Source organism: Sus scrofa, chromosome 3, assembly GCF_054392235.1.
Source record: "Sus scrofa isolate SSC_HxYL_T2T_F1_AM1 chromosome 3, Sscrofa_HxYL_maternal_Yorkshire_Landrace_v2.0, whole genome shotgun sequence".
NCBI lineage: Eukaryota > Metazoa > Chordata > Mammalia > Artiodactyla > Suidae > Sus > Sus scrofa.
The window spans coordinates 27,038,397-27,059,806 of NC_139385.1; the positions used below are offsets into that span (position 1 = coordinate 27,038,397).

General features: G+C 48.5%; 1 protein-coding gene across 5 annotated transcripts in view; it reads right to left on the reverse strand.

Moving 5' to 3' along the window:
• Positions 1–1,097: 1,097 nt before the first annotated feature.
• Positions 1,098–21,410, reverse strand: part of SLC5A11 (solute carrier family 5 member 11) — an 80,535-nt gene continuing 60,222 nt past the window's right edge. The window contains exons 10-16 of one of the 5 annotated variants that reach the window (XR_014839310.1): positions 18,259–18,394; positions 8,959–9,066; positions 8,428–8,508; positions 5,094–5,262; positions 4,476–4,691; positions 2,800–2,968; positions 1,098–1,422 (exon numbers count right to left, since the gene is read on the reverse strand). Coding sequence is in view for 2 of the 5 variants with exons in the window: in XM_021081313.2 (XP_020936972.1) it covers positions 1,217–1,422; positions 2,800–2,968; positions 4,476–4,691; positions 5,094–5,262; positions 8,428–8,578; positions 8,959–9,066; positions 18,259–18,394 (1,155 nt within the window). In the remaining 3 variants the exon portion in view is untranslated. 5 annotated transcript variants of the gene reach the window in all.

Genomic DNA, 21,410 nt, shown 5'->3' on the forward strand with positions numbered 1-21,410 from the left:
CCCTCCATCATATTCCATCACAAGTGACTAGATATAGTTCCCTGTGCTGCACAGCAGGATCTCATTGCTTATCCACTCCAAATGCAATAGTTTCCATCTACTGGCACCAAACTCCCAGTCCATTCCCCCCCGCCCCCGCTTGGCAACCGCAAGTCTGTTCTCCAAGTCCATGAGTTTGTTTCTTTTTTATAGTTAGGTTCACTTGTGCTATATATTAGATTCCAGATATGAGTGATATCATATGGTATTTGTCTTTCTCTTTCTGACTGTCTTCACTTATTATGAGAGTCTCTAGTTCCATCCATATTGCTGCAAATGGCATTATTTTGTTCTTTTTTATGGCTGAGGAGTATTCTTCTGTGTGTGTGTGTGTGTGTGTGTGTGTGTGTGTACGAGCGCGCCTTTTGAGACAAGGAAGGCTTTAGGCCTCTCTTTTTCTAACTTCTTCTTCTTCTTTTTTTTTTTTTTTCTTTTGCTTTTTTAGGGCCACACCCATGGCATATGGAAGTTCCCAGGCTAGGGATAGAATCAGAGCTACAGTTTCAGACCTACACCACAGCCACAGCAAGGAGGGATCCAAGATTCATCTTTGACCTATACCACAGCTCACGGCAATGCTAGATCCCCAACCCACTGAATAAGGCCAGGGATCGAACATGTATCCTCACGGACACAAGTCAGATTCATTTCTGCTGCCCCACTACAGGAACTCCCTCTTTGTGCAGCTTCTAACCTTCCTTCCCTTTTAAGACGAAAAGGGGTAAAGGTCACATTAAAAATAGCCCATAAATTGGAGTTCCCATCGTGGCTCAGCGGTTAATGAATCTGACTAGGAAACATGAGGTTGTGGGTTCGATCCCTGGCTTTGCTCAGTGGGTTGAGAATCCGGCGTTGCCGTGAGCTGTGGTGTAGGTTGCAGATGCAGCTCGGATCCCGCGTGGCTGTGGCTCTGGTGTAGGCCGGCGGCTGTGGCTGTGGTGTAGGCCGGTGGCTACAGCTCTGATTAGACCCCTAGCCTGGGAACCTCCATATGCTGTGGGAAGCAGCCCTGGAAAAGGCAAAAAGACAAAAAAAAAAAAAAATAGCCCATAAACATCTTTGGAGCCTCGTGGTAAACAAACAAAGCTTTATTATTATTTTCTCCCTTCATTAAAAAATCGGGGCATTGAAAACGAACTGAGAGCTTGGGCCCCTGGGTTCACCTCCCCACCCCCCTTTAAGCAAAGTAGCCCCAGAGGAAGATGGCACAGCTGATGCAGACAATGAGGTTGATGTCCAGAAGGGTTTTCACCAAGGGGATTTCTTCCAAGGAAACAATGACCGGGTCAGCCCTGCTTGGGGGCTCCTCCTTGCCCTTGCTCTCCATCCCACAGAGCCATAAGATGGTTTTCACCACTTTGGACTGCTTTTTGGTCATGTCACCTAAAAAGAACCAAGTAAAGAAAGGTCATCAGGATGGACCACGTCTCCCAGACAAGAGAGAGGGGAGGGGACCCACCGGCGATGTTCTATGCACTGTGATAAAGACTTGAGGTTCCTTTTCTGGAAGGTGGTAATTAACATTAATGCTAGAAGGTTCTGGAAGATTGGTATTTTCAGACTTTTCACCATTTTCAGGTGCAGAATTTCAGTTGAAGAGATAGAGGCTCTGACTAACTTGAGCATTGCCACCCAGCTGGTTAGCAGAAGCAGAGGTGGCTGTGGGACCTGTTCTGTCTGACTCCCTGCCTGTATCGCATTGCCTGCCAGGGAGCTGAAGTGAAATGGGCACCCTGGTGGGAAACTCTCTTCATTTGGAGCCAGGGCTGCAAAATCAACTGCCATTGGAGCCATGAGAGCTCATTTGCTCATTCAACACCTCACCTCCACTGAGAAAGATTCTCTCTCTCATTTTTCTTGAAACACATGGTCTTCAGGTTTCATTCTAGTATTTTCCTGCTTTAGGATGACATGGACTCATAGCCATAATTTTTTAAAAAAAAAAAGCCATGTGTGATGATTAATGACCATCGCAGCCTTGGGATCATGCAGACAGTAGGGACTGGTGGGGTCCTTGGCTAACTGAGTATCCCAGATCTAAGGAACAGCTGCTTTACAGCCCCAGACAACTTTTTCAGTGCAGACATGTGGGCTCCATGTTGTCAGACCATCCAACTTTTCAAGAGATGATGGAGATCTGGGATTCTATTTGACCTCTCTTGACTTTTAAATATTAACCCACATCTTATTAAAATAGAAAGGGGGAGAAACCAAAATATGTCTGCAAGCTGCCAGTTTAAAACCAGGAATTTGGAAAACGCCAGCAATATCTCAGGGTTTTGTGAGGCTCCAATGAACTGTGTTTTAGTAGGCACTCAGCAAGCACTGGCGATCATTGCCCTTCTGCGGCTTCTGTTGCAAGCTGCTAACCCTTCCGGTGGCCAGAGAGTGAGAAAGGACCAGATCCTGGGAGTCAGGAGATGCCAAAATTCCGAGTGTGCCCCCTTTCCTGGCTTGTGATTTGATGGAAAAAATTCCCCTTAAACATATGATGCCTCTTTTTTCTTTTCTTTTTTTTTTTTTTAGGGCCACACCCGAGGCATATGGAGATTCCCAGGCTAGGGGTCGAATCAGAGCTGCAGCCGCCGGCCGACACCACAGCCACAGCAACACGGAATCCTTAACCCACTGAGCGAGGCCAGGAATTGAACCCACATCCTCATGGATAGGAGTCGGGTTCGTTATTGCTGAGTCACAGTGAGAACTCCCACATGGTGCTTCTTGAGGCTCCTACGGTAACTGAGGAGTGAGTCAACTCACAGCTGTGGGTTTTGGACGTGTTTTCTTGAACAATCTCAAACTGGATGTTGGTGCTGCTGGCCTCTGGTGTCCCGTTCTGAGAGACGGTGACAGGCACGGGAGTTGCCGATGGCACCTGTTCCTTCAGGACTATGGGGTCATGGCGAGTAAACCAGGTCAGGCGACTGACCTACAGAGCAGAGATGAAATGTGAGATGGGGATGGGGTGGCTGTCATCCTTTTGTTCCACCTCTTTCCAACCCCAAGCCCAGTCTTCACCTGAGTCTCTCCCAGTCTCGGCCTTGCCCTCCATCCTCCTACAACTTCGGCTCCCTGCGTTTCCCCCATTCATTCCCCATCTTTCTGCAACAGCCCTAATTCTCCCACTGGGATCTCACCCTCCCTCCTTCCAGTCCCTGGAGCTTAACCCTAGCCTGTGGAGGCTCTGGGACCCACTGATCCATCCATCCATTTTTTTCTGGCCCCAGAGATTGAGTTGGTTCACAGATGATCATGTATCAAGAGCTGACTCTGGGGAGTTCCCGTCGTGGTGCAGTGGTTAACGAATCCGACTAGGAACCATGAGGTGGCGGGTTCAATCCCTGGCCTTGCTCAGTGGGTTAAGGATCCAGTATTGCTGTGAGCTGTGGTGTAGGTTGCAGACGCGGCTCAGATCTGGTGTGGCTATGGCTGTGGCGTAGGCCAGTGGCTACAGCTCTGATTAGACCCCTAGCCTGGGAACCTCCATATGCCGTGGGAGCAGCCCTAGAAAAGGCAAAAAGACAGAAAAAAAAAAAAAGAAAAAGAGCTGACTCTGGGAGTTCCCCTTGTGACTCAGTAGGTTAAGCACCTAACATAGTGTCCATGAAGATGAGGGTTGATCTGTGGGTTAAGGAGCCCACATTGCTGCAAGCTGTGGCAGAGTTCACAGGTGCAACTTGGATCCAGTGTTGCAGAGACTGTGACATAGGCTCTGGCTGTACCTCCAATTCACCCCCTAGCCTGGGAACTTATATATACTGCAGGTGCTGGAAATGTTGGGACAAAAATGCTTATCCTTCTAGAGTTCCCTGGTGGCCTAGCAGTTAAGGATCTGGTGTTGTTGCTGCTGTGACGCAGCTTCAATCCCTGGCCCGGCAACTGGCCCGTGCTGTGGGCATGCCCTCTCCCCCCAAATGCTCATGCTTTTGCTAATGAGAATAAGAGAGGTTGTTAGCCTAGAAGCTGCTGGCCCCAAATGGGGCCTGAGTCTAGAAGTAAAAGTGAGAGATGCATTTTTTTTTTTTTTTTGGTCTTTTCTAGGGCTGCACCTGCGGCATATAGAGGTTCCCAGGCTAGGGGTCGAATCAGAGCTGCAGCCACCGGCCTACACCAGAGCCACAGCAATGCCAGATCTGAGCCACGTCTGCAACCTACACCACAGCTCATGGCAGTGCCGGATCCTTAACCCACGGAGCGAGACCAGGGATCGAACCCGCAACCTCACGGTTCCTAGTTGGATCTGTTAACCACGGCGCTGCGACGGGCACTCCGAGCGATGCATTCTGATGGTCTTTTCAGTGTCCTGAAATCAAGTCCTTCCTAAAACCCAGCCCTGGACTTTCCAGCTTTTGGACCACCAGTCCTTTTGGCTTAAGTCGGTATGTGTTGTCTTCCGCCACCCACCATGATGGATGCAGCATCAAACCCCAAAATACCATCTCCTGGGTGGGAGGTGCCGTGCACCAGCTCACAGTGGACACGGTGACCAATGTGACGGAAGACAGGATCATGGAGAAGTAGAGGTAGTGGACATCCCTCACCACCGCCGGGCGCTCATCTGGCTGGTCACACCGAGGCTGCGGGTAAATGAAGTCCAGGACCAGCCGAATCAAGCCTAGGAGAAGGCCCAAGATGAGACCTGAGAAGGCACCCTGCAAATCAGAGCAAGGCCGTCTTAGACACGTGCAGGGCTTGGGGGCGGCCAGCGAGGGCCTCGGCAAACCTCCGCAAGCCCTCTCCCAAGCTTGGCTCTCTGGTGTCGGTCACTGCCGGGGTCAGGGTCTCCACAAGAGTGGGAGCTACTCATCTGTTCATCTTTTCCCTCTATTGTATCAGTTACATACAATTCTCTGTTAATGCCACTTCCCTGTTGAAGGACAAAAGGCATCCAAACAGAACCCCCAATGCGTCTCCGCAAAGGCCAAGTGACACCCTCCCCATATCTTCCTCCGAAGAACACATCCTCCCTGGCCACCTAAGTCACGACACCCTCCGGTCCCCTCTGCAGACCCCTCCTCTCCCCCTCATGGGCTAAAGGGCTGCTCCAGAGCTACCTTCTCATTGGTCCGCTTCCAGAAGCATCCCATGATGAAGACCACAGCCACGGGCGGCTGCAGGTAGGAGCTGATGGACTGGATGTAGATGAAGAGTTGGCCGCCCTGGCTGGCCTGGACCACAGGGATCCAGAGGATGGAGACCAGCACTAGAAGCAGCACGAACACTCTGGTGCCGGATGGAGAAAGACCCCTCCGATTAGCGTTATCTTCCCTGAATGGTTGTCTCCTCTCTTTTTCTCTCTCTCTCTCTTTCAATTTTTGTTTTGTTTTGTTTTGTTTTTGCCACACCTGCAGCATTATGGAAGTTTTCAGGCCAGGAATCAAATCTGAGCTGCAGCTGCAACCTATGCCACAGCTATGGCAACACTGGATCCTTAACCCACTGCACCCAGTGGGACCTGCTCTCTCTCTCTCTTCCTTTCTCTCTTTTCAGCTTTATTGAGGTAGAATTTATATGCCATAAGATTGACTCCTTGGAAATGTACAATCCAGGAACTTTGGGTACATTTAGAGAGTTATGCAATCAAGTTTTAGGACTTCCATCACTTACTGTATAGCACAGGGCACTGTGTGTGCTGCATAGTGATTGGGTCACTTTGCTATACAGCAAAACTTAACTATTGTGAAGCAAATATACTTTAATCAAAAAAAAAAAAAAAAGAGTGGCCATTATTCCAAAAAGTTCCCTCATGCCCATTTACAGTTGCTTCTTGTTCCTACCCTAAACATATATATATCTGCTTCTGTCTCTAGGTTAGCTTTTTTCTGGACATTTCACAGAAATGGTATCATACAATATGTGGCCTTTCATAGTTGGCGTCTTCCACGTAGCATGTCTTTCTGGTTCGTAATATATCATGTAGAAGGATTTCATTCCTGGAGTTCCCGTCGTGGCTCAGCGGTTAACGAATCCGACCAGGAACCATGAGGTTGCAGGTTCAATCCCTGGCCTCGCTCAGCGGGTTAAGGATCCAGGGTTGCCAAGAGCTGTGGTGCAGGTTGCAGATGCAGCTCAGATCCTGCATTGCTGTGGCTCAGGCGTAGGCCGGTGGCTACAGCTCTGATTCAACCCCTAGCCTGGGAACCTCCATATGCTGCGGGAGTGGCCCAAGAAATGGCAAAAAGACAAAAACAAAAAAACAACAAAAAAAGAAGAAGTATTTCATTCCTTTTCATTTTATTGTATTATGTATATATTTTGCTTTTTTAGGGCCGTACCCGTGGCACATGGAAGTTCCCAGGCTAGGGGCTGAATCGGAGCTGCAGCTGCCAGCCCATACCACAGCCACATGCAACATGGGATCTGAGCTGTATCTGTAACCTACGGCAATGCTGATCCTTAGCCCACTGAGCGAACCCACATCCTCATGGATACTAGCCGGGTTCATAACCTGCAGAGCCACAATGGGAACTCCTCATTCCTTATTGTTGTTGAAAAATATTCCATTGAGTGGATACACCATTGCGTACCACTCTATCCTTCACCCATCAGTGGACCTTTGGATCATTTCTACTTTTTGACTATGGCAAAAAAAAAAAAATGCACTGCTATGAACATTTGTGTACAAGTCTTTGTGCAGACATACGACTTTGTTTCTAGGAATGCAATTTGCTGGGTGCTATGCTACGTTTGTGTTTAACTTTTTAAGAAACTGGAGTTCCCGGCATGGCTCAGTGGTTAACGAACCCGACTAGCATCCATGAGGATGTGGGTTCGATCCCTGGCCTTGTCAGTGGGTTAAGGATCTGGCGTCCCCATGAGCTGTGGTGTAGGTGGCAGATGCGGCTCAGATCCCGAGTTGCTGTGGCTCTGGCATAGGCTGGAGGGTACAGCTCCGATTAGGATCCCTAGCCTGGGGACCTCCATATGCCGCCAGTGTGGCCCACAAAGCCAAAAAAAAAAAAAAGAAAGAAAAGAAACTGCCAAACTGTTTTTGAACAGTTGTCCAATTCTACATTCCCACCTGCAAAGCATGAGGGTTCCACCTTCTCCACCTTCTTGTCTTTTTGATTATAGCCATTCTAGGGGGTGTATAGTGGTATCTTGCAATAACTTTCTAGATCACAGTCTCATTTTGTAGATTATTCTAGATTACAAGTCCTTTGTCAGATATATGGCTTGCAGATATTTTCTCCCAATCGGTGGCTTGTCTTATTGTTTTCCTTTGAAGTGAAAAAGTTTTAGCTTTGGGGAGTTCCCGTGGTGGCTCAGCAGTAACAAACCCGACTGGTATCCATAAGGATGAGGGTTCAATCCCTGGCCTCACTCAGTGGGTTAAGGATCCGGCATTGCTGTGCGCTGTGGTGTAGGCTGGCAGTTGCAGTTCTAATTTGGCCCCTAGCCTGGGAACTTCCATAAGCCACAGGAGCAGCCCTAAAAAGCAAAAGGGGGGGGGGAGGAAAGAAAGAAAAGAAAAAGGTTTAGATTTTTTTTTTTCTTTTACTGGATTACACCTTTGGCATCATACCTTTCCCTAACTCAAGGCTGACAGCTCTTGGGGGACATCTTCTTGAGGGGCAGAGCCACGAGATGCCTATTTGCATATATTTTACGCCACTCACTCCAGTCACTTTAAATCCCCCCATTAGACCTCAGGGCTTTATTCATTTATTTTTTTCTTTTTAGAGCCACACCCACAGCATATGGAAGTTCCCAGGCTAGGGGTTGAATCGGAGCTGTACCTGCCAGTCTACACCACAGCCACAGCAGCACGGGATCCAGGCTGCATCTACAACCTAAGCTGCCGCTCGCAGCCACACCAGATGCTTAACCCACCGAGCAAGGCCAGGGATCCAACCTGCATCTTCATGGGCACCGGTTGGGTTCTTAACCTGCTGAGCCACCACAGGAACTCCTAGACTTCAGACTTTAAAGAAGACTTGGTCGATAACCCCCCCACACACACACCCCAATACCCGTAACCCCCTCCCCCCTTTTACCTGGCTACCTCCTAGTCACCCCCTGACGTCCCAAATCAAGTTGGAGTCTTTGCCTCTGAATCTCCTGGCTCCTGGGCTTATAACTTGCCTGTGGACTTCTTTTCTCTAGAGCCACGAAGGCAATACTGAGTCTTTTCTTTCTGCTGCGAGACACCTGGCACCTGGCACCTCGTAGGTGCCTACTGAACATCCCTTGAAGGAACGCATGAATGCATCATGACTCTCTCCTACACAGAATCCTACCTATGTCCCCTTTGCCGTCGGAGGAGGCCGAGCCAGCCTGGACAAGTCACTGATGGCTGATGACACGTGTCCTCCGGGCAGCTCAGCGTTCCCCTCCCTGCCGATCTGGACTTTTCACACACACCCCCGACCCCCAAGAAGACGTTACCTGCCCACGATCATGAGCTCCCTTTCCGAGGCCCGAGGCCGGAGGTGATTCCAGAGGTCCATGGTGAAGATGGTGCTGGCACTGTTAAAGATGGAGGTGAGGGAGGACATGAGCGCCGCCACCATCACAGCCATCATGAGCCCACGGAGCCCTGGGGGCAGAAGGGAGGTCTGTGGGCCTCGGGCTTGTGCTGCCAACAGTGGCCGCCCTCCCTGCGGCGGATCCCATTGCCCAGCCCGCTCCTCCCAGGAGGTCCACCTCCCAAGAGGCCGAAGTCAGGGCTGGGAGCCAAGAGGAGGGACTCAGAGCAGTGGGGGGAGGGGAGCCCCCCCGCCCCCACAGAGCCATCGCCATCGGGGGTGGAGGTGCGGGGTGCGGGGCTTAGGGCTTCGTTCATCAGCCCAGAGCCCATGCCTTCTCACGGCCCTCACATCTGGTTCCCTTCCCCCCGCCCCTTAGATCAGAGTCCAGCCAAGGGTCTCCTTGCCGGCTGCCCTACAGGGACTCAATTTAGGGGTGAGGGATCGTTACCCATAGGCAGGAGTTCCAGCACCAGTTTGGGGTACGCGATGTCAGAGCAGCCGGCCGGGTTGCTACACACCTTCTGGCAGATTTCTGGGTCTGCGCAAGCCACTTGGTCTGTGGGGGAAAGAGGCCCAGAGCAGAGCAGACAGACCCTCAGAGCTTGGCCAAAACGCAGCCCAGGACAGGCCAGCACCAGGAGACAGGATTACTGGGTATTAAGTGCACAGCTCAGTCAAATGAAAAGGAGCCTAGGAGTTCCCGTCGTGGCGCAGTGGTTCACGAATCCGACTAGGAACCATGAGGTGGTGGGGTTGATCCCTGGCCTTGCTCAGTGGGTTAAGGATCCAGCGTTGCCGTGAGCTGTGGTGTAGGTCGCAGACGCAGCTGGGATCTGGCATGGCTGTGGCTGTGGTATAGGCTGGCGGCTACAGCTCTGATTAGACACCTAGCCTGTTAAACCAGAGTCTTCTGGCTTAAACATTCGGAACCTCAGTTGCCACATCTGTTACATTGGCACAGCAGTGTAACTCTCCTTCACAAGATTATGATGAGGATTGACTGGGAGTTTGGGGGCACACAGTGGGTTACGGATCCAGCATTGCACTGCAGCATCTTGGGTCACTGCTGTGCCACGAGTTCAATCCCTGGCCAGGGGAGTTTCTGCATGCTGTGAGCGTGGCCAAAAAAAAAATTTTTTTTTTTTTTTTGTCTTTTTCTTGAGCCACTCCCATGGCATATGGAGGTTCCCAGGCTAGGGGTTGAATTGGAGCTGTAGCTGCCAGCCTACGCCAGAGCCACAACAACGCAGGATCCGAGCCACATCTGCGACCTACACCACAGCTCACAGCAACGCCAGATCCTTAACCCACTGAGCAAGGGCAGGGATCGAACCCGCAACCTCATGGTTCCCAGTCGGATTCGTTAACCACTGCGCCATGACGGGAACTCCCCCCCACCCAAAGTTTTTTTTTACAATATGGTGAGGATTGTCTGAGATGATATATGGAACACACTAGCACAGAGTCTGAGATATAGGAGGTGCTAAGTACGTTTCAGCTATTATTACTGTAACCCAAATAAAGCCGAGACACCTAGTGGCCAGTCTCAGCAGGGTCTTACATCAGGCTCCTGAAGCCCCCACCCAGCAACACCTCCCCAGAAAAAGGACACAAGCAGTTCACCTCTTTGCCTAAGTTCATCAGAAGGGCTAAACAGAATGCAATCACTTGACACATGGCAATTTTTTTTTTTTTGGCTTTTTAGGGCCACATGCATGACACATGGAGGTTCCCAGGCTAGGGGTTGAATTGGAGCTACAGCTGCCAGCCTATACCACAGCCACAGGAACACCAGATCTGAGCCACATCTGCAACCTACACCACAGCTCATGGCAATGCTGGATTCTTACCCCACTGAGTGAGGCCAGGGATCCAACCCTCATCCTCATGGATGCTAGTCAGGTTTGTTACCACTGAGCCACCATGGGAACTCCAGGCAAATATTTTTTAGTTTCCACTTTTCACCATCACCTTCTCAATAGTACAGTAGTTTAACAGCTTTTCCTCATTGCAGACTCATAAAAACCCAACCAGGCTCTGAATTTCTCTCTCTTCCTCTTTCTGTATTTCCATGTCAATTCTTTTCTGTCCTAAGCAGCATTCTGATTTTCTAGGAGAAATCCATCCAGACTTCCTGGCATCGTAGGTTCTGTTCATCATGATGAATATACCCCAAGCTTATAGGTACAGACCTCCTGCTTGGAATTCAGAAGAAGAGATTTTTTAAAAAATTATACTAGTATGTGGCACAGAGTAGATACTCAATACATTTGCCTTGGGGGGAGGCTAGCTATCTCATTATTATTATTATTATCTTCAGAGGGGGAAGGGACCTGGGTATAATCCCCTAGCAAGCACGTGTCAGAGGCAGAACTTAGACCAAGGTCTCTCAGCTCCCAATCTTTCGGAGAAAGAAGGTTAAGAGAGTGTAGATTGGGAGTTTCTGTCGTGGCGCAGTGGTTAACGAATCCGACTAGGAACTATGAGGTTGCGGGTTCGATCCCGGGCCTTGTTCCGTGGGTTAAGGATCCGGCGTTGCTGTGAGCCGTAGTGTAGGTTGCAGATGCGGCTCGGATCCCGTGTTGCTGTGGCTCTGGTGTAGACTGGCAGCTACAGCTCTGATTTGACCCCTAGCCTGGGAACCTCCATATGCCTTGGGAGCAGCCCAAGAAATAGCAAAAAGACAAAAAAAAAAAAAAAAAAAAAAAAAGAGAGAGAGTGTAGGTTGTTTCAATGGTATGGCACCCGTGTTTGAATGACAGCTTTCTCATTACCCTCTCTCTTCCTCAACTCTTCCTCTCTGAGTTGAGCCATGCTCTCACCACCATCTCAATGCCAGCCCAACACCACTCATCCCCACTGGACCACTCGTAAACCCTCAAGTCTCTTTTGCCAGCTGGCTCTAGGAATATCCCATAAAGAACTCCCAGACCCTCCCTCTGCTCAATCCAAAGGCTTCTATCCTTCTTCCTCATTCTTATGGGTGACATTGCCTTCCAGCCCACCTTCCACAGTAAATGAGAATGACCTTGAACCTTCGTTTAGGGGTGGGCTCGAAGCCCTTCACTGCGCATACCCATCTCCTGGGTTCTGATGCATCATCAATGTCATGGTCATCATTTGGCTGAGGCCTCAAGTTCACAAATGGCCTCAAATACAGAGGTGTGACAATATCTCCAGATGAGGTTGTTTGTTCTTTATATGTTTACCTGTGCTACTAAAACTGTTAATTTAATAAATGTAAACGTTTAAAGTACATCACAACTTTAACATCTAATATCGTTGATTCCTTTTTTTTTTTTTTGTCATTTCTTGGGCCGCTCCCGCAGCATATGGAGGTTCCCAGGCTAGGGGTCTAATTGGGAGCCGTAGCTGTCGGCCTACACCACAGCCACAGCAATGCAGGATCCGAGCCGCATCTGCAACCTACACCACAGCTCACAGCAACACCAGATCGTTAACCCACTGAGCAAGGCCAGGGATCGACCCCGCAACCTCATGGTTCCTAGTCGGATTCGTTAACCACTGCGCCACGACGGGAACTCCTGATTCCTTTTTTAATTAAAAATGTGTTTAATGATGTATAGTTGATTTATAGTATTTCACGCATATGGCAAAGTGATTCAATTATACATATGTATCTGTTCTTTTTCAGATTCTTTTCCATTGTAAGATATTACAAGATATTGAATATAACAGGTCCTTGTTTGTCTGTTTTATATATAGTAATGTGTATCTGATAATCCTTAATTCATAATTTATACCTCCCCTCTAATATTGTTGATTCTTCATTTTCTTTCTTTTTTGGCGGGGGATTATGTGCCTGTGGGCATGTGGAAGTTGCCAAGCCAGGGATGGAACCCCAGACCCTGCAGCCACCCAAGCCACTGTAGTGACAATGCTGGATTCTTAACCCACTGCATCAGGGAACTCCCATTTTCTCTCTCTCTTCTATTTATTTATTTTTTAAATTTTTTGTCTGTTTAGGGCTGCACCTGCAGCACATGGAGGTTCCCAGACTAGGGGTCGAATTGGAACTGCACTTGCCAGCCTACATCCACAGCCACAGCAACGTGGGATCTGAGCTACCTCTGCAACCTACATCACAGCTCATGGCGATGCCGGATCCTTAACCCACTGAGCAAGGCCAGAGATTGAACCCACATCCTAGTGGATATGAGTCAGATTCGTTTCCACTGCACCACAGTGGGAACTCCCGAAAATGGTAATTGACAAGAAGTATCGAGATGAAACCATCGTGCTGAGAAAAATGTTTTCGAGGGGTCAAAGTTCTTACCTTGTTTATGACTCTTCCGAGGAAGCTTAGGCGAAGATTAGAAGAGAATTACAGTCCTGTGACCAGGACATGGTATGGAACCTCCCAGGTGGGGCAAAGATCTTGTTTACGTTCAAATCTTGTGAGTTCTGCCTCTTGTGGTCCAATAGCTCCTCTCGTCAGGGGGCAGCAAGAGGGAGCAGGACCCTCCTCGAGAGAGTTCAGTTAACTACTTAGTTTTTGTTTAACTTTCTAGGAATGCAACCTTCAACCGCGAAACACGTGACAGACACCAAGTTTGTAAAAGTGTGTTTATGGCAGAAAAGCGTTGTTTGTGCAGGCCACAGAATATGTTTGTCCCAGGGAAACCAGTTGGCTCAGCTAAGTTATACATGAAACCAGCAGCCTTGGGATCGTTAACCCACCATTCGCTACTATCTGCTCACCTGTCATGGGTTAATGAATCACCCATTTCATATACGGAGTGGATTCCTTTGTCAGACACTCCGATGCTTGAAATAAAGGATGGCTCTGGCAGAGTCCAATCCAAACCCAGCATCAAACCTACTTGTTCCAAAGGCCAACATTCATGGAAGGTTCACGGTGACTGAGATATCACAAAGAAACACTGTACACACACCTTCTCAGGTAACCTAACAACTCCGTGGGGAAGATATTGTGAGTATATTCTTTTTTTTGATGAGGGGGCGGGGGGGCCACACTCGAGGCGTATAGAAGTTCCCAGGTAGGAGTCGCATTGAAGTGACAGCTGCCAGCCTATGCCACAGCCACAGGAACGCCAGATCTGAGCCACATCTTCGACCTACACCACAGCTCACGGCAATGCCAGATCCTTCACCCACTGATCAAGGCCAGGGATCAAACCTGCATCCTTATGGATACTAGTTGGATTCATTTCCGCTGCGCCACAAGGGAAACTCCCTGTTATTGTACCTGTGTTAAAGACAAGTAAGCTGAAGCCCAGAGAGGCGAAACAGAATCCCCAAACCACACAGCTAGTAAGTACCATGGATAGGACTCAAAAGCTTAGCCTTTTCCAAAGATAAGTAGAGAGGATTGGCTTTGGAAATAGGTACATTTCTGGACTCTTGCGTTTTACAATTTTGAGGGTTGTCGTGCTTCTCTCCAGAGTTCCTGTATGAGTGTGTGCCATTTCTCAGATGAACTAAGTGGAAGAGGGTATTGTCCAGGCTCTTGGGAGCTCAGGATCCGAGCATCTTTTTAGCCAGTGTAGGACCCATTTGAAAATCCAGTGGGGCAGAGTTCCTGCTATGGTGCAACGGGATCTGAAGCATCTCTGCAACATCAAGATGCAGGTGTGATCCCAGGCCCAGCACAGTGAGTAAAAGGATCCCGCCTAGGTTACAACAGCAACTTTAGATCTGATCCCTGGCCCGGGAACTCCATATGCCACAGGGCAGCCAACAATGCAAAAAAAAAAATTTTTTTTTTTTCAGTGGGAGCTGATGGAGCTGAGATAAGAAAAGTATGGGAACAGGAACAGTGGCTTGGCCTGGCACTTGGCCCTTTAGACCTGGGCTCGTTAAAAACAGGTTGCTGGGCCCCACCCCTAGAGATCCGGATTCAACAAGTCTTGGATGGGGATCGAAAGTTTACATTTTTGTTTGTTTGTTTGTTTTTAGGGCTACACCTGCAGCATATGGAAATTCCCAGGCTGGGTGTCGAATCAGAGCTACAGCTGCTGGGCTACACCATAGCCACAGCAATGTGGGATCTGAGCTGCATCTGTGACCTATACCGCAGCTCACAGCAACATCGGATCCCTAACCCACTGCACAAGGCCAGGGTTCAACCCCGCATCCTCATGGATCCTGGTTGGGTTTGTTACCACTGAGCCATGATGGGACCTCCTGCATTTCTAGCAAGTTCCAGGATGACCTTAATGCTGCTAGACTGGGGACCACACCTTGAGAAGCTTGGGTCAAGCCCTTCACCCCCCTCACCCCCTCCGCCCTAACTTCACTTTCTGAATTTCTTGTGCACTTATTGCTAGCACCATATGCTACAGTGTCTTGACATCTCTTTTCTTTGACTTCTTCAAGAGTAGCAGACTCATCCATTACATTTCAAACTCCCTAGAGGAGCGGAACATGGAGTTATGTTTCATTTAATAATCACCCTTGATGGGCTGACCGCTAAGAACTAATCCCTGCCCGGCATTCCTGTGACAGCTTGCCAGGTATTTTCCTCACAGCATTTAGTACAATCAGTGACGATCTCATTTAGGTATTTTTTTTCTTTTTAAAGTTTATTTTAGTTATTTACTGATTTTGCATTTTCTAGGGCTGCACCCATGGCACACGGAAGTTCCCAGGCTAGGGGTCCCATCTGAGCTGCAGCTGCTAGACTGCACCACAGCCACAGCAACACGGGATCCAAGCTGAGTCTGCACCACAGCCACAGCAATGCAGGATCCAAGCCAAGTCTGCAACCTACACCACAGCTCATGGCAGCGCTGGATCCTTAACACACTGAGCAAGTCCAGGAATCAAACCCACATCCTCATGGATACTATGTCCGGTTCCTAACCCACCGAGCCACAGTGGGAACTCCCAGGAATTTATTTTTCAATCTGTCTCCTCCACCACTAAAACATAAGCCCACAACGGCAGGATACTGTATGTCCTGGTCACTGATGGACCTCCAGAATCTTCTGGAATAAGGCCTGGCAGGTTAACTGGCTCTCAAAATATTTGCTGAATCCATGCAAGAAGAACAACTGAGTGAATCAGTTCACTTCTCTGAACTTTAATGTTTCATCAGTAAATGAAAATAGCAATAATAATACTTGCCTTATAAGGTTGTTTTGAGGAATAAATGAGATCACAGGTGTCTAATGATAAAAATGAAGACTTGGAGTTGCCATTGTGGTGCAGTGGTTCACGAATCCGACTAGGAACCATGAGGTTGTGGGTTCGATCCCTGGCCTTGCTCAGTGGGTTAAGGATCCGGTGTTGCCGTAAGCTGTGATGTAGGTTGCAGACGCGGCTCGGATCCCGTGTTGCTGTGGCTCTGGCGTAGGCCAGTGGCTACAGCTCTGATTATACCCCTAGCCTGGGAACCTCCATATGCTGCGGGTGCGGCCCTAGAAAAGTCAAAAAGACAAAAAAAAAAAGAAGACTTATGTTGTGCTTACCCTGGGCCAGGAACTGCTTTAAAGCTTTCAAAATTATTATGGTCATTTATACAAGTAAGGAAACAAAAGCCAAGGGAAATTAAGTGATGTATCCAAAGCTAGTGAGTGGCAGGGCCAAGATGCAGGCAAGGCATTTCAGATCAGAGTCCATATCCATAACCACCACAAACCACTGCCAAACTCCTCAGACAGGGACTGGCCCTCAGCACAATGCATGTTGGTTGTTTTAAGCTACTTGTTCAGAGGTCATGGCTCAGGGGTTAACGAACCTGACTAGTATCCATGAGGACACGGGTTCGATCCCTGGCCTTGCTCAGTGGGTTAAGGACCCGGCATTGCCATGAGCTGTGGTATAGGGTTCAGACATGGCTCAGCTCCTGCGTTGCTGTGGCTGTGGGGTAGGCTGGCAGCTATAGCTCTGATTCGACCCCTAGCCTGGGAACCTCCAAATGCTGCAATCAAGGCCCTAAAAAGACCAAAAAAAAAAAAAAAAAAAAGCACTTTTTCATTTCATATGTCATCTTACTCCATAGCTGTATATTTTCCATCAAGTCATCATCAAACCCAGATCCCAGTTCTTACGCTCATCCGGGATGTTTCAAGCCTTGGGCTCCCTCCCTGGAAACAGGACCAACATCCACCAGGACTGGAGAAGAACAAGCCCAGCCTCTATCTCCACAGACAGCACCACCTAATTCATACTGTTCTAAATTATTTTGACAGGAGCTCCCATCGTGGCTCAGGGGTTAACAAATCTGACCAGGAACCATGAGGTTGCGGGTTCGATCCCTGGCCTTGCTCAGTGGGTTAAGGATCTGGCATTGCCATGAACTGTGGTGTAGGTCACAGACTTGGCTCAGATCCTGCGTTGCTGTGGTTCTGGTGTAGACCGACAGCTGCAGCTTCGATGAGACCCTAGCCTGGGAACCTCCATATGCCGCAGGTGTGGCCCTAGAAAACACACACACACACACACACACACATTATTTTGACAAAACTTCTGGACCAATTAACTAACCATTCCCTCCCACTCTTTCTTTACTTCTGCACAACAGCACGTAGAATAAGGCACAGAGGGCCAAGCGTTCTGCCCCTTGGTATAACCACCTTGGTATAAGTACCATGCGCTAGACGACAGCCCCACTGGAGCTCCATACAGCAGCCTTGGTAGAAAGGGATTGAGCTTTCTGAGCTTTCTGAGCTTTCTGCACAACAGCATGTAGAATAAGGCACAGAGGGCCAAGCGTTCTGCCCCTTGGTATAAGCACCTTGGTATAAGTACCATGCGCTAGACGACAGCCCCACTGGAGCTCCATACAACAGCCTTGGTAGAAAGGGATTGAGCTCGCTGAAGCAATGTGGAGCTTTCTTCCATACAGATAACCAGCTCCTGACATCACAGTGACTCCACCCAACATCCCCCACGGCCAGTCCTGTTTCACCCCCACGCTGCCAACCTCATCCCTCTACCAATTAAAAAAAAAAAAAGCTAAGGCAAATACTCTAGAGGTTTTGATATGCCTGATTTTGTTAAACATACCCCCAAGGAGTTCCCTTGTGGCTCATTTGGTTAAGGACCTGGCCTTGTGGCACAGGTTTGATCCCTGTCCCAGGAACTTCTGCATACCATGGTGCAGCCAAAGGAAAAAAAAATTACCCCCAAAGGGTTCTGTGGGACAACATTGACAAAATACTGGGTTTACATACTTGAGATTTCAGGGAGCATAATATTTTAGCTTAGTGTGTGATATATATATATATATATATGATATTTATTTATTTATTTTGTCTTTTTGCCTTTTCTGGGGCTGCTCCCGCGGCACATGGAGGTTCAAACCAGAGCTATAGCTGCCGGCCCATGCCAGAGCCATAGCAACGCGGGATCCGAGCTGCATCTGTGACCTACACCACAGCTCACGGCAATGCCAGATCCTTAACCCACTGAGCAAGGGCAGGGATCGAACCCGCAACCTCATGGTTCCTAATTGGATTCGTTAACCACTGTGCCACGATGGGAACTCCTATATATGATATTTCAATTTCGTTGAGGCAAGCAAGGCTCCTGATTTGCCTCTGCATTCGATTTGGTCTGGGACTTCTATAGGACGTTCCCACTGAACCCGTGATGGGAGACAGCATAGAGTCCATAGAGTCCCGGGTGGAGATGCCTCAGTTGAATCGCCAGGAAGGGACTCCAGCTGCATTCATGTGGGGCCGTCAGTAATATGATCAGAACGCTTCACAGGGTCTGAGGCTCACAGAAACCCCACCTCCCCTCCCCAATGTCTTCTTACCTGGAAAGAGGACACGGCTGACCATGCCAGGGAACACCATGATGAAAAGGGGCAGCACCTTCAGGTAAGCGGCCATCAGAGAGCCTCCTTTGGCATGGGACAGGTTCTTAGCAGCCAGCGTCCGCTGGACAATCACCTGGAAAACAGGGGAGCGGCTGGAAGTTGCGATGGCTTTTTCTTAAGATGTGCACAGCTCCTTGGTAGGCACAGCAGACTCAGAAGGTTGGTTTGCCTGGCTTCTCATTAAGGGAGCATCTCACCTATTCTCTCTCTCTCTCTCTCTTTTTTTTTTTTTTTTTTTTTGTCTTTTCTAGGGCCGCACCTGCGGCATATGGAGGTTCCCAGGCTAGGGGTCGAATCGGAGCTGTAGCCGCCAGTCGACACCACAGCCACAGCAACACGGGATCTGAGTTGTGTCTGTGACCGACACCACAGCTCACGGCAACGCCAGATCCTTAACCCATGGAGCAAGGCCAGGGATCGAACCCACAACCTCGTGGTTCCTATTTGGATTTGTTAACCATGGAGCCGCAATGGGAACTCCCAACATCTCACCTATTCTCAATCCTTGCGGTCCAGTGGTCCAGTGAGGGTAGCTATGCCAAGGCAGAGAAAGCAAGAGCAGAACGGAGAATAGCAGAGAAATGCAGATACTCCGGTCTTTGTTAGGAGTGATGAGTTAAGAGATATGGCTACTGAAGGGACTGGCAGGTCTGAGCCTGTGGTTACTGCAGATACACACCTAGGTCTTAGCCTGGTCCCTTCTCTCTGTTGAGTGGGGTAAGATAGGTATGGCAAGATTTATCCATGCAAGATTTATTCATGGTTGCCAGAAACAGAGGGTAGGGGTGGGCACAATGGAGGAAAGGGGTCCAAAAGTGCAAATTTCCATTTATCAAATAAATAAGACCTAGGAATGTAATGTACAGCATAATGGCAATAGTTAATATGGAGGTTCTCAGGCTAGGGGTTGAATTGGGGCGACGGCTGCTGGCTTATGCCACAACCACAACAACGCCAGATCTGAGCCGTGTCTGTGACCTACTCCTTCGCTCATGGCAATGCTGGATCCTTAACCCACTGAGTGAGGCCAGGGATTGAAACCGAATCCTCATGGATACTAGTTGGGTTCATAACCTGTTGAGCCATCATGGGAACTCCCTGGATTGCATAGTTTTAAGTTGCTAAGAGAACAGGTCTTTTTTTTTTTTTTTTCCCTTTAATGGCCACACCCACAGCTTGTGAAGTTTCTGGGCCATGGATTGAATCTGAGCTGCAGCTGTGACCTACACGGCAGCTGCAGCAACACTGGATCCTTTAACCCACTGCACCAGGCTAGGGATCGAACCTGTGCCTCCACAGCAACCCAAACCACTGCAGTTGGGTTCTTAAGCCATTGTGCCATAGTGGGAACTCAAGAACAGATCTTTTTTAAATTTAATTTTTATTTTATATTGGAGTATAGTTGTTTCAGGTGCACAGCAAAGTGCTTCAGTTATACATATATCCATTCTTTTTCAGATTCTTCTCCCTTGTAGGTTATTACAGAATGTTGAGTAGAACAGGTCTTGAAAAGTCTCATCACACATAAAAAAAATTCTCATTACAAGGAAAAACAAAACAAAACTGGACATTCCCATTGTGGCTCAGTCATAACTAGCCCAACTTGTATCCATGAGGATGTGGGTTCAATCAATGGCCTCGCTGAGTGGGTTAAGGACATGGCGTAGCCGTGAGCTGTGGTGTAGGTCACAGACACAGATTGGATCCTGCATTGATGTGGCTGTGGTGTAGGCCAGCAGCTGTAGCTCTGATTGGACCCCTAGCCAGGGAACTGCCATATGCTACAGGTGCGGCCCTAAAATGCAAACACAAACAAATAAAAAGAAAGAAAGGAGTTCCCATTGTGGTGCAGTGGTTAATGAATCCGACTAGGAACCATGAGGTTGCGGGTTCAATCCCTGCCCTTGCTCAGTGGGTTGAGGATCTGGCGTTGCTGTGAGCTGTGGTGTAGGTTGCAGACGCAGCTCGGATCCTGCGTTGCTGTGGCTCTGGTGTAGGCCGACGACTACAGCTCGGATTAGACCCCTAGCCTGGGATTCTCCATATGCTGCGGGAGCGGCCCAAGAAATGGCAAAAAGACCAAAGATAAATAATAAAAAATAATAATAATAAAATAAAATAAAATAAAAAGAAAGAAAGAAAACAAGAAAAAAACTGTAACCATGTATGGTAATGATATTAACTACATTTATTTTGGTGATTATTTAGCAATATATACAAACTTTGAATTTTTTTAAAAAGATTTATCCATACAAAGGGAATGACTTGTTTGTGTTTTCTAAGAGACTAGTCCCCACAAATTCTGCTCCAGTCTTCAGAGTGAATCTACAAAGACTCAGAACTTTCTCTACTCATCTTGGTAATTTACTAGAGCTTTTACAAGTTGGTTCAGTGAACCACTGACAAGAGTAACATGTCCTATCATGACCATCATGATGCTACGTTGAGTAGGACAAAGTTGAAATTCTTCCCATTAAAAAAAAAAAAATGTTGTAAGGAGTTCCTATGAGGACGTGGGTTTGATTCCTGGTCTTGCTCAGTGGGTTAAGGATCCAGCATTGCCGTGAGCTATGGTGTGGGTCTCAGATGCAGCTTGGATCCTGTGTTGCTGTGGCTTGGGTGTAGACTGGCAGCTACAGCTCCAATTCGACCCCTGGCCTGGGAACTTCCATATGCCCTGGGTGGGACCCTAAAAAACAAAAAGTGGAGTTCCCATTGTGGCACAGCAGAAACGAAGCCGACTAGGAACCATGAGGTTGCAGGTTCGATCCCTGGCCTTGCTCAGTGGGTTAAGGATCTGGTGTTGCAGATCTGGCCTGTGGTGTGGGTTGTAGACAAGGCTTAGATGCAGCATTGCTGTGGCTGTGGTGTAGGCCGGCAGCTACAGCTCCGATTTGACCCCTAGCCTGGGAACCTCCATATGTTGTGGGAGCGGCCCTAGAAAAGGCAAAATGACACACACACACACACACACACAAAACCCCGAAAAAATAGAAAAGAAAAGAATGGGTGATGTCAAAGGAAACCAGAATAAGTGCCAGGAGTTTCTGAAGGCTGGTTCAACTTCCTGCAGTCCTACAGTTTGTATT